This window comes from Schistocerca serialis, chromosome 9 (assembly GCF_023864345.2).
Source record: "Schistocerca serialis cubense isolate TAMUIC-IGC-003099 chromosome 9, iqSchSeri2.2, whole genome shotgun sequence".
NCBI lineage: Eukaryota > Metazoa > Arthropoda > Insecta > Orthoptera > Acrididae > Schistocerca > Schistocerca serialis.
This window is the reverse complement of record NC_064646.1, coordinates 248,289,451-248,302,908: the sequence shown is the minus strand read 5'-3', so window position 1 is coordinate 248,302,908 and position 13,458 is coordinate 248,289,451. Positions and strand designations below refer to the sequence as shown.

The window sequence follows — 13,458 nt, the reverse complement described above, 5'->3', positions numbered from 1 at the left end:
AAGTACAGAGGCATAGCTCTGGAAAATACTCAATTCAAGATGTTTTCAAAGATAATTACACAAAAAATCAAAGCTGTGTGGACAGTCATCTCCCAGAACGACAAATGGGCTTCAGATCTGAAAGATCAACACTTACGGCAGTCAGGCTTCTTCTAAACAACATTGATGAAGTGCTACAAAAGAAACAAATGTTCTACACAGTGTTCATAGACTTTACCAAAGCCTTTGACCTACTGGAAAGAGATCTCATAGTCCGAAAACTGGAAAACACAACAGGAGAAGATAGCGTATGGGCAAGAATAATTAAGTCAATACTCAAATACAACTTAATTACAATATCAGACAACCTCTCTTTTTCAGACCTCATTCTGCAATCAAACAGAGTCTTACAGGGTGACCCAGTGCCCCTTTGCTGTACATTCTTGCCACTGAAGAAGTACTGGGAATTGGAGGAAATGAATAAGGTGTACACATATATGCATATGCTGACGACATAGCCGTAGGTTCAACAGATATATGGAAGCTGCAGAAAATCATTGAGAAAATAGACAAATGGCACAGTGAACACAAACTACACATAAACATAACAAAGACAGAAATGATGATTTTCAGAAAACGAGGTAAAACACCCAAGAATGAGGAAATCAACATCAGAGGACAAAAAATAAAAATCTCATCAGAATTTAAATACCTAGGGGTGACATTGCAACCAACAGCCAAATGCTTCACAAAACATACAACAGAATGTGCAGCCCAAGCAATAATAGCAATACAGGACATCAAAAACATCCGCCTACTCAGTCTAGAAATGACCATGAAATTATTCAACACAAAAATCTTGCCAATCCTGGCCTATGGGATGGAGGTTATATGGGACCACATGACAGAAAAAAATCTAGAAACACTAGAAAAGGTTAAATTGACTTATCTAAAAAGAGCACTAGGTCTCTCAAAGACAACAAGATCTAGACTAGTGTACCTGCTAGCAAGAGAGACATTCCTAATTGAAGACATCAAATTTTGATATATGTTGCCACACACCAGAGCTTCCAGAAATCAACTGAAGATCATGGAGGACAAACGAGAAAAAAATGGCTGGAGTTCTATGGCACTGAAACAATGACAAACCACTCATGGACAGCACCAAACTTCAAACTGCAACATGTTGTACCTAGATTTTCTATTCACGGCTTTCATCATCTAATTTGCAAAAACAAAACTTATCACGACCCAACCACAACATGTGTATGTGAACTGTGTAATCACATAGAACTGTGCAGTAAAAGAGTGAAATCGATAAATGAATATGCAAAAATGTAAAATGTAAATATAAATGCAAAATGTTAAGCAAAGTAACCATAAATGGCTATTTGGCTGCAATTTTATTAAATATGAAAAATTATGAACTGTTCCACTGGGTACATATGTATCCAGTGCATTGTCAACTATTCTTCTGAACTTGAGCCATAGTACCTCTACATGCTCCTGCCTTCTGCTGAAAATTTAAAGTTCCTCATTGAGATGTGTCACTACTGCATTTTTATCCAGTTTACCGAACGTATATATCTTCCTACTTGTTATGACTGTCCTTTGGACTTTGGTAATCATTGTTGCCACAAACATTCATGATCACTGACATGAGTTTCGGCTCTGACATCTTCAGAGAAGTCAAGTCTATTCGTTTCCATTATGTCCAATACATTTCCATTGTCAGAGGGGTTCCAAACTAGCTGTTCTAGATAGTTTTCAGAGAAGGCATGATTCTTAGGGTATCTTGCACATTAAAAAACTATAATTTTTCCAGTTAATTGTTGGATGATTAAAGTCTCCACCAATGATTACAGATAATTTTGCAATCAGAACACTGAACGCAATATCTTTCAGATAGCCCCACAGCCAGAAGTCACATGGATTAAGATCAGGTGATCGGGATGGCCAGGCTGTAGGGAAATGCCACTTCAGTAGCTGCTCAACTGGGTTTGCAATGTGTGGAGGTGCACCATCTTGCATAAAAATGATCCCATCCACATATCTACGCTATTGGAGAGCTGAAATAACGTGGTTGCGCAAAATTCATTCTTAGCACTTACTAGTGACGGTAAAGGTAACAGGACTGGGAGCACATGTTTCTTCGAAAAAATATGGCTCTATGATAAATGATGCCATAAACCCGCAGCACACAGTGACCTTTTCAGGATGAAGTGGTACTGGTTGATTTTATGTTGCCCATATTTGGCAATTCTGTGTATATCCAGTCACGTGGAAGTGGGCTGCATCTGTCCATAAAATCTTCCACAGGCAATCGTTGTCCACTTTCATGCAAGCAAGAAATTCTGAAGGAAAGGTCTCTCCTGCTGGCAGGTCAACAGGAAGCAACTCGTGCACATGGATAATTTTGAATGGAAAGAAAGAAGAATGTTTTGTAGGATTTTGTGCATGGTGCTCACAGGTATGTCCAATGTTCCGGGAATTCTCCATGCACTATACGTTTGCACACCACCACTCATCTCCTCCTGCATAGCTGTGACCACTGCTTCCACTGACGTTGAATCAATTCGTTTCCTCCCTCTACCAGGTTGCACACCAAAAGAATCCATCTTTTTGAATCTCCAAATGATTTTCTTCAGATCCACGGCAGTCATCGGACCAACGCCTTTTTTCAAACCCTCCAGCGTCCAGAAAGTCTGCAGAGTGACATGTGCACAGTCATCATTCTTGTAATACAGCTTTACAAGCAGAGCACAATCCTGGATTAAGACAGTCATGGCAAACGTTGCAGAGGTGAAAGGAGGAAAGGACATGTGTCTGGCATATTTATACCAACTTCAATGGGTCGTACACATGACAGGTGTTTTCATTTACGCATTCTGACACATACAACACCATCTATTGATCAATTTTCACACTATTTTTTTTCTTCTGTCATATGTTTTCCCCCTTCTCCATTGCAATTTGACACCATTGTGACCAACAGTGTTTTGAAAGTTTAACTTTAATTATAATTATAATTAAGTTTAACTTTAATTATAATCTCCCTGTACTTTGAATATTGGTTGTTTTGTTTGGAACATACAATTCTCAAACATGGTCCTCCATCATTAAACCTTGAGAACAATTTGTGATATGCTAAACTCAAAAGTATGTCTGTTTAGTAAAACTACAACATTAAGTAAAACTGTATTGAAAGAAAAACTATAATGGCTAATAATACTATAACAAGATCTTCTAAAACCACAAGTAATGAATGGGTACAATGTACTTCCTAGTAAGGTATTAATTTCCGTAATGTACTTAACTGCCCATTGCAAATATGATTAAATAGGCATGATGCTTTTATAGACATAAAAAGTAACACACCTTCTATAGAAACATCAGTTACAACAAGTGCAGCAATTATCAAAAAAATTATAATACGTCCATTGTTTGGCCTCCATCTGAAGCAAGTATACATCATGTCTTTCACCATTCCACATTGAAAGAGTTCCCCAAAACAGCAGAAATGTGGACAGCTTTGTGTATTCCTGGCCTGTAAAATCACAGAGAAGGTATTATTTTTTTCAAATTTTCCATATCTTAATGTCTCACAAGCAGAACAACAGGAAACAAGAAGACAACACTAGATGAATTTAGTGTCACAATTAAGAGCCAAGGAAAATGAGAGTTAAAATAGTCATGTCACATGTTCAATAAATAAGTTGCTAATGGATACACATATTAAACAAATAAAAGTATACATTTGAAAAATCACTTTCTGTCTCTTCATGGCCTCCTTGTACATTAAATCATTTGTCTCTTCATTTCATATGCCCTTGAAACACACAGAGATCTCCTCTTGTACAGTTTCACTGTCTTGCAATAACATGCATTCAAAATATTAGATGGATTTTGATTTTACTCATGATGGATACGAGATTGTTGTTGTTAAACTCAATGTTAAAATGTAGGCTCAACCACCATTCTGTGAGATACATTCCAATATTAGTGGCGTTATCTCACTGGCACTTATTGGCAATCATTTCAGAATTTAACTGATTTATGAACTTCTCTTTGGAGGCACCTGTGGCATAAGTCCTCACAGTTCACCAATACATCTAAGAGCTACAAGTTAACTGACTCTAGTCAAGACAACCATTTCTCATAGTAGCTGAACGTCCACTGTGACAGAATTTCATCCCTAAACTTTTTCAGGAGGAGCTTGCTCTCCTCCTTACTTCCAGCTAATGACAAATAGCACTTTACTACTCCATGCTTTGATTTACCACAAAGGATGTGATCTCAGCTAAACAGTATAGGAACCATGTGAGAGAGATGAGCAAAAATGTTGCACAAAGAGGGAGGGGAGAATGAGAGGGATGGGGGGGAGGGGGGGCAAATGACCTCATAAAAGTATGACTGTGGTGTGGAGAAACAGATCCTGAAACAAATCCAACAGTGTCCAGTAAGAGCATATCTTGCTGCTCATGCAGACTTCCTGATGATGAATGAAAATTGTGTTGTTTTTATGTTAAATTTAGATTTAAATTTCCTATTTAATATTTTTACCTGTGTTCTGCTTTCTCTCTTTCTGAAAAAGTATAGCTGTAATAGCTACATGATAAATAAATAATTATTTGGATTGTTAGGAAGTTGTTCACATGAGATATGTTGTATAATTGGATCATACAAATGGAAGTTGCTGTATTATTAGCAGTACAAGGAAAAGCATGGTCATTCAAGATCAATATCCCTGTAGTGAAAGGGTCTGATCATTTCCAACAAACAATCTTAAAGAGTTTCCTGGTAATGTTAAAGTACAAGATGGTATTAGAACATGTTCTAAAGGCTGGAACGCTGTGAGCTGGATGCCTTTTTTGAGTCTCATATGACTGAACATCATATTCATCAGAACGGTCTTTAATTCCGCAGGATGCGCAAATGTATTGGTATGTTTAACATCACTCATGTCCAGTGAGCACACATGCCGTGGAAGAATTGTTGATGTAGCTAGCTACTCAAGTGAATTTCTTTAACAGGTGAATATAAGGCTATCCAGTGATAATCATATCCTCTGTCTCTGTTAACTTACTCATCTGTACCAGTAGACTCCAACTGCCTTGACTGTTTACTGTTTGCATTGTGACACAAATTACGAATGAGTAGCTTCCACTACTCTCAGGAATAATGGAACTTTGTTTAATACTGGGCTAACTAAGCATGTACATAATGTACTAGAAGTGCTTGGACTTTATCAGGAACTATCTCATGTTAATTTCTGTTTTGGCCCATATAAAGTTCCACCAAGAGATATTACTGTTTGGTTTCACAGATTAACAGACAATTTAAATGTTTTGTTACAGAAGTTTATTTATCTTCAGTAAATGCTGTTGGACTTTAGAAAGGGTTTCACTCTGGCAATGAGATGGTTGTGGTTTTGATTTACCAAGTCCTGCTTTGGATGCTAAATTGAGCTGTGGCAGTAGCAGCTAGACAAGCATCAGGAACTCACACATTTAACTACACAATAGTTCAATGCGGATTCAGTCACAGGCACTTTCAGCCATCCCAGAACATCAGTCATTTAACAAGGCTCAAGAAGACTTGAGAAAAATATAAAAGATACCTTGCATTGCATGACCGGCTGTGTCCTGATCACCAAAAATGCCTTTTTTGCTATCTGCAAATCCACAGTTATATTACTTGGTTCATAATTAACTCCACTGTCTGGCCCATCTGTATTACTGTTGTCTGAATTATACTCTTTATCAAATATTCTCTTTATCACCAGATTATATTGTCAACAGAATGCATGTGGTAGTGGCAAGGCTTGAATTGTTATTGCCTTGGATTGTGGAGTATCAGAGGCTGAGATGAAAATGTAAAACCCCATGTGAGTGGAGTAAATTACACATGGATAGCCTATGTGATGTAGTCATTCATTTATCCCCTGATAAGGACGTCTGCATACAAACCTTCAGACTGTCTGACCCCTCTCTGCCAGAAGGGCAGTAAATTGCAAGTTAATTTGTAGTACCGCAAACAGCTTATCAAACTTTCTCAGCAGACTTTGATATTTTACATGTCGTCCAGAGCCGTAATGGTACAGCACAGTGAGTTGCTGTTAAAGAGTCTCTAATGGTAAATAAATTCCATACAGCAGCAGTTACCTGGTCACGTTCTCTGGAATCCTGGGCTACTACCAGGCATCAACTGGAGTGATACACTTTATTTCCAAGTTGCCCAGATTGTTTTTCCTTGCATCACAGACACAAATGTACAAATTATGAGGATGAGTGTCATAAGTGTTTGCACAGATGTGACATTGCAGAAGTATGCCACAGCATGGCAGCATCAATCCCAGACAGTTCAAATTAATAACATTTCAGGCAGTGATCAGGTGCTAGTATTGCATAAAATTTTGTTACATGCAGCAGAGCTAGACATTCCAGTGACTTTTTTGTTGAATACTGGTGCATCAGCTTCAATCATAAACCTGTATATGTACTTTAGTAATGATGTTCCCTCGCTCAGTGAAGTGCAATCAAAGCTGTGGACATACAGCCATATTACTTAGGTTATGTGCAACTGATGCCCATTACAATAAGGCGTTTCTGGCAGATCTTTCAATCAAGAACATTTGACTTTGATGCATATTTCGCCACTGGATTTGCATTACACCATGAAGTGCACTCAGCTGGTCATTGATACCCTGTGTTGTCATTGATATACTTTGTACAAAATTTGCACCACTATTTGAAACATTTATGGTGAAAGCAATTGAATTTCAGGTCCACATTGTCTTAAGGCAAATATGAGACTTTTTAAAGCTTACCTGATTCTGTTGGCCATTAAAGGTAAGTTGAGACTGAACTAGATAGACTAGAATGACAAGAAGTTCTCTCCCCATTTTCTATAGTCATTGGCATTCACTGTTAATGGTGGCTAGGAGACCTTGAGGGCTCTCTATGTTACTGTGGACACTTTAAGGAAACTATTAATACTCATGCAGACACTGATCTTATCCTTTGCCTCATCCAAATGAGCTTTCTTCTAAGATTTCATGAAGAATATTTTTGTCTTTTCAGAATCTGATCTAGTAAAGGTTTAGTGCCAGCTGCCTGTTGATGAGGGCTTATGGAAGATTTCAATCTTGAACATATCATTCAGCCTGTATCAATACAGGGCTGTTCAAAAAGAAGGAATAGATTTCAAACATTTATTGCTTCCAAACTAAAAAAGATAGAAACACAATTCCATCATTCTTGAAAAGAGAAAAGTTCAAATTTGTATGCATTCAGTGTGAGTACCATGTGTTACACAACAAACATCAAAATGGTGGCTCATTTCCTGCCACAAATGAAGCAGCTGGTCTCTCATTATTGAGTTCATTGTTTCAACAATGTGATATCACAGACTTTCCAGACTGTCAAGCATAGAGGGGTTAAAAATGCAATCTTTTATGTAATCCCAAAGATGAAAGTCACAATGTGTGAGGTCTGGAAACCTGGGAGGCCACTGGTGATGAAGTTCTTCTTCTCATCCTCCTCTTCCAATCCAACGTCCTGGAATGGTGTCATCCAGGTAACACCAGAATGCTTAGAGAAATGACGTGGGGCACAATCTGGAATGAAGATGAAGTCATCTGAATCATCCTCAAGTTGAGGAAATAACCAGTTTGAAGCATGACTAGATAGGTTAGTCCTGTCACAGTTTCCTCCATGAAGAAGAACACAACAGTATCAATGTGGCTGTGATTGGAACATCTTCCCAGACTGCTCAAATTTTAAACTGTTGTCTATCCAGGAATATTGGAATTATGGTGCTACCTTTTATAATTTGGAAGATATAAATGTTTGAAATCTGTTCCTTATTTTTGAATATCCCTGTATAACAGCTTGCCTTTTTGGGTGATTAGGTTCTCACTACATTCCCTTTCTTTTTTTTTTTTTTTTTTGAACAAATTATTGCAGAGATGTATAAATTGTCTCAACAATGTCTTGATCACTGGTCACACAACAGAAGAACATTTGCGCAATCCACATCTTGTTCCTGTGGCCCTTGCACAGAGAAGCTTTACGTGCAACTTTTTCAAATGTGCCTTCTTTCAACTGTGGCCACTTATGTAGATTGTAGCCCAAGTGAAGAGGGCCTATGGAACACAAATGAACATGTAGAGGCTATTCCAGTGTGCTTGTGCCTAAATCTGTTAAGGATCTTAAGCATTTATAGAATAAGTGGAATACAATGTGTGATTTATTCACCAGCCGGACTTCACAGCCCAATTGAAAAATTGTCTCAATAAAAAATGGAGTCTCTTTTCAATGATCCAAAAAGCCCAATAGTGAAATACTATATGATTTATTCACCAGCTGGACTTTGCAGCCCAACTAACAAACTGTCTCAGTAAAAATGGAGTCCAGTTTCAATGGTCCAAAGAGTGTCACTGTGATTTGCAGAAGTTAAAATTGGCCCTCCAATCAGCACCTTGCCTTATGGCTTGACAGCCCTCCCTGCCATTGATGTAGGCACAGATGAATACCCACATGGTTTTGGCTCTCTCCCATGTTAATGGACAGTACACTTACTCTAGCTCATGACATTATTAATCAGATCATAAACGAAGTGTTGGCTATCATTTTTGGTATCCTCAAATTTGTCATTTTTTAATAATATTTCACTTTTTCTATAAATACTTCTTGTAGATTCTTAGTGGATTTAGGCACAAGAACATTCTGAATAGCCTCTACATTTTTTTGGTGTCACTCAGTTTACAACCTAAACAAGTGGCCACAGTTGAAAGAATTCATATCCAACCATAAACTTCTGTTGTCATTATCTGGCCCTAAGGCAAAATTGCCAGAGCTTGTGGAACATTGCCTTTATCAATTGGCTCTCTATTTCACAAATTTTCAATGTTTCATTCACTATCATCATTCTAATGGCATGTTCTTTCTTAGCTTCAAGCAGGCCATGATCCAAAATTTGACCCCAAGGAGACAGCTTAATTTCAGTTAGATAAGTACCCTCCCAATTCCTGTGACAGCCTGGAGGTGCAACCCGCTGCTCCAACGGGTCTTGGGTCTTGAAATATGTCCAGTAACATGGCCTAACAAGTTCTCAGATAACCTCCAGGCATTCATCACCCCCCCCCCCCCCCTCTCCCCTCCAAGAGCACCAGGTTTTGCAATGTGTGGTGCTGCTAGTGATAGTGCTGTACGGTGACACCATGTACTCAGCGATGTTATGTGCTGCAGTTCATGCATTGACCCCAGTGAGGGATTGCAACAATGAGGCAACTGGAAAGCCACTGTATCTACCGGCCTTATATGGGCAACAATGTTGTATGGGTAGTGCAACAGTATACTGTCTGCCAGACATATCAACTGGCCTTACCAAATTCATGCTGATTTCATGGGATGTTTAATGGGATCCTAGTGTTTAACTGTTGTGAACTCCTTTCACTTCCCATATTTCAGCTGCCTCCACCAGACAACATGGTGGGAGCCTTCTAGTGGATATTTGCAATAGGAGGGGCGCTCTCCTGCAGGTGACCTACAATGGTTCCCAATTCACGTTGGCTCATTTGCACCCACAATGGAATTAAACATCTTACCCCATACTCTTTCCATTCAGCCTCAAACAGACGGGCAGAATGGCTTGTATACAATTTCAAAGTAATTATGTTTGAAACTGTTGCCTATGGCTAGCATCCTTGACTAGTTATCAAACAGTCCTGTGTCCTGGGTTTGAAGCTCACCACTGCTTAAATTTTGAATAAAAATCATCAGCAGTGGCAGCCAAAGATTTCCTGCATAAGAAGTCACTGTTGTTCTGCCAATGGCTCTGTCAAAGAGGGCAGAGGAGTGGACAGAGGTTCAGGGCAGTCCCTTACCCTTGGGGTGGAAAACTGCCCCTAAAAGGTGGAAGAATCTGAAATGATCAATGGCATGAGGATGCAGAAGGCTATGAAAACCATTGCATTAGAGCCACATAATGTGCATCCACAGGACATGTGGCCTCTAATTGAAAAAGTATCTTGATGATCTCTCCACTGGCAAAAGATTCCAGACTTGTCCCCCATTCAGATCTGCTGGAGAGGCTGTCAAGGGGGAAATGACCATCAGAAAAAGACTGAATAACCAATGAAAGGGTATCATTCTATGAATCAGAGCATGGAATGCTTTAAGCATGATAGGGAAGCTAGAAAATCTGAAGAGGGAAATGCTAAGGGTCACTCTAGATATAGTGGGGGTCAGTGAAGTGAAATAGAATGAAGACCAGGATGATTGATCAAATAAGTATAGGGTAACAGCAGCAGAAAATGTTGTAATGGGACTAGGATATGTTACGAATAGGAAGGTACAGTATATAGTGAGTTACTGTGAACATTTCAGTAATACAGTTGGTGTTATCAGAATCGACAACAAATCAAAACCGACAACAATAGTTCAGGCATACATGCTGACATCAGAGGGAGAGGATGAAGAGATAAGAAAAGTGTATGAGGATTCTGAATGGATAATTCAATATGTAAAGGGAGATCAAAATCTAATAGTCCTGGGGGACTGGATTGCAGTTGTAGGGGAAAGAATAGAAGAAAGGATTATTATAGAACATGGGGAAGGCAGTAGAAATGAGAGAAAGACTAATTTCTGCAATAAATTTAAGCTAGTAATGGCAAATACTCTGGTTAAGAATAACAAGAGGAGGTGGTACACTTCAAAAAGCCAGGAGATACGAGGAGATTTGAGTTATATTACACTAGGGTTAGGCAGAGATTCCGAAATCAGATATTGGGTTGTAAGGCATACTCATGAGCAAATATAAACTCAGATCACAATTTAGTAATGATGAAGAGTGGACTGAAGTTTAAAGAGACAAGTCAGCAAGAATCAATGTGCAAAGGACTGGGATACATAAGTTTAAGGAATGAAGAGATATGCTGGAAGTTCTCTGAGTCTGTTGATACTGTGATAGTGAGTAGCTCAGCAGGCAGTTCCAGTTGAATATCTCCAAAAAGAACAATCACAAAAGTTGGTAACAGAAGAAATACTTCAGCTGCTCGATGAAAGAAAGAAGTACAAAAAAGTTTAGGAAAACTGAAGAATACAGAAATACAAGTCACTTAGGAAATAAATAAAAGTATGTGCATGGAAGCTAAGATAAAATGCCTGCATAAAAATGTGAAGAAATCAAAAAAGAAATGATAGTTGAAAGGACTGACTCAGCATACAGAAAAGTTAAAACAACATATGGTGAAATTAAAAGCAAGGGCAGTAACATTAAAAGTGCAATGGGAATTCCACTGATATATGCAGAGGAGAGGGTGGATAAGTGGAAAAAGAGCACTGAAGACCTCTATGAAGGGGGGACTTGCCTGATGATTTGATAGAAGAAGAAACAGGAGTAAAAAGGGAAGAGATAGCACATACAGTATTAGAACCAGAACTTGAAAGAGATTTGGATGACTTAAAATCAAATAAGGCAGAATGGGTAGATAACATTCCAGCAGACTTTATGAAGTCATTGGGGAAAGTGGCTACAAAAGGACTATTCACATTGATGTGTAGAATGTGTGAGACAGGTGATATACCATCAGACTTTTGGAACAACATGATGCACATAATTCCAAAGACAGAAAGATCTGACAAGTGCAAGAATTACTGCACAGTCAGCTTAACAGCTCATGCATCCAAGTTGCTGACAAGAATAATATACAGCAGAATTGGAAAAAAACAGAATCTGTTAGATGAGCATCAGTTTGGCTTCAGAAAAGGTAAAGGTGCCAGAAAGGCAGTTCTGATACTGTGGCTGATAATTGAGGCAAGCCTGAAGAAAAATGTTCCATGTGTAATGGATTAAGAACAGAACATAGGCAGCAAAGATTAAACAAGTGAGAAAGTCATAATATTGGATTTATTATTACCCACCACTTACACAATTTGTTTGATATGAGCACCGAAGATGCCAACAAGATGTTGCATCCATAAAATCACATGATCAATAGTTGCTCTGAGTAACTAGTTCTTGTTTACTGGTCTTCAGATCAGGTAGGGGAGTGAATGTGTCCCTGATAAATGCATTCTTTTAGATATTCCCATAGCCAAAAGTCACACGGATTCAAATCAGGTGATCTTGCAGGCCATGCATCTGGGAAACCTCTGGAGGTAACATGTTTGTGGAAGGTTGCATTAAGCAGATCTTTCACTGGGTGACCCTCATGAGATGTTGCTCCATCTTGCATGAAAGCAGTAGTTTCCACACAGCTGTGCTCCTCCAAAGCAGGAATCATGTGTTGCACAAGGAGGTCTCAATAACATGCAGACATTACAGAACATCTGACGGGCCTTCTGGGTATATTCTCTTCAAAGAAGGATGGACTGAGAATAAAGGTGCATGTAATCCACACCACACAGACACAAATGGTGAGTGCAATGGCTGTTTGTGCACAAAATGTGGTTTAATAGTACCCCAGATGCAGCAGTTCTGTGTATTCATTACATCCTTCAGAGTAAAATGTGCCTCGTCTCTCCATAAAATATTGCCTAGCCACACGTCATCTTTGATCCATCCCAGAAGCCGAAGAGCACTTTCTAAACATTGCTGTGAATAATGTGGTTTTAGTTGCTACACTGTCTGGAACTTGTACAAGTACCAGCATAAAATAGACTGCAAAGCTTTCCATAATGCACATCATCATGAAACTCCACTACATGGGTCATGGGATGCATGGTCATTTACAGCAACAGCAACTTTGTTAATAACTTCGACTGGTATAGGATGCCTTCCTCTTCCAGGTGCCATACTAAGCTAGCACATTTTCAAATTTCATCATCATCATCTTCCATAAACCATTTAATATCACTGGGCATCTTCTCAGACCATTAAGTCAGCAGTAATCTCTTAATGCAGTATCGTAACTGTTGCTGTTCACATAACACAGTTTTGCTAACAATGAATGATCTCTCTCTCCATAGCCATACTGTTCACTCACATTATGGCTGATCAAATGTCCATCAGGCAAACAGTAAACAGAGCCAGATTTGCACCTAGCTGTCACAACTGGAACTAATTTGTTTTCCAGCATAAACTGGTCCCAAAAAAATGTACAGGCATATCCATGAAGTTTCACTGCTGTACGATAATTACAACCCGCAATAGATCTCTGTGAGTAGTTGCAGTTTAATTATAACTGGTCAGTACTGTCTGTGTGCAATATGGCAAATTACATTCATCTTGAGGGACAGAAGAAGTAAAGTATTACTTGAGGCAGAACTCCGAGTCTGTGTGCACTGTTTGATTTTATTGAGTTATATGTTATACTGATTAGTCAGTTGGTGATCATAATAAGAGGTGAGATGTTGATTAGTCAATTGGTGATCACAATACATAGTGTGTTTTCAAATACTCTCCATAATTCACAATGGGGATATTGACTGATCAGCCAGAACATTATGATCACCGACGCACTATCGATACGAT

At 38.8% G+C, this 13,458-nt stretch overlaps 1 protein-coding gene across 2 annotated transcripts in view; it reads right to left on the bottom strand.

The window, feature by feature from the left end:
- LOC126418537 (proton-coupled folate transporter-like) overlaps positions 1-13,458 on the bottom strand; it is a 158,755-nt gene that overhangs the window by 65,704 nt on the left and 79,593 nt on the right. For both annotated transcript variants that reach the window (XM_050085349.1, XM_050085350.1), the window contains exon 6: positions 3,358-3,526. In XM_050085349.1, the coding sequence (XP_049941306.1) occupies positions 3,358-3,526 (169 nt within the window). The remainder of the gene's footprint in view (positions 1-3,357; positions 3,527-13,458) is intronic.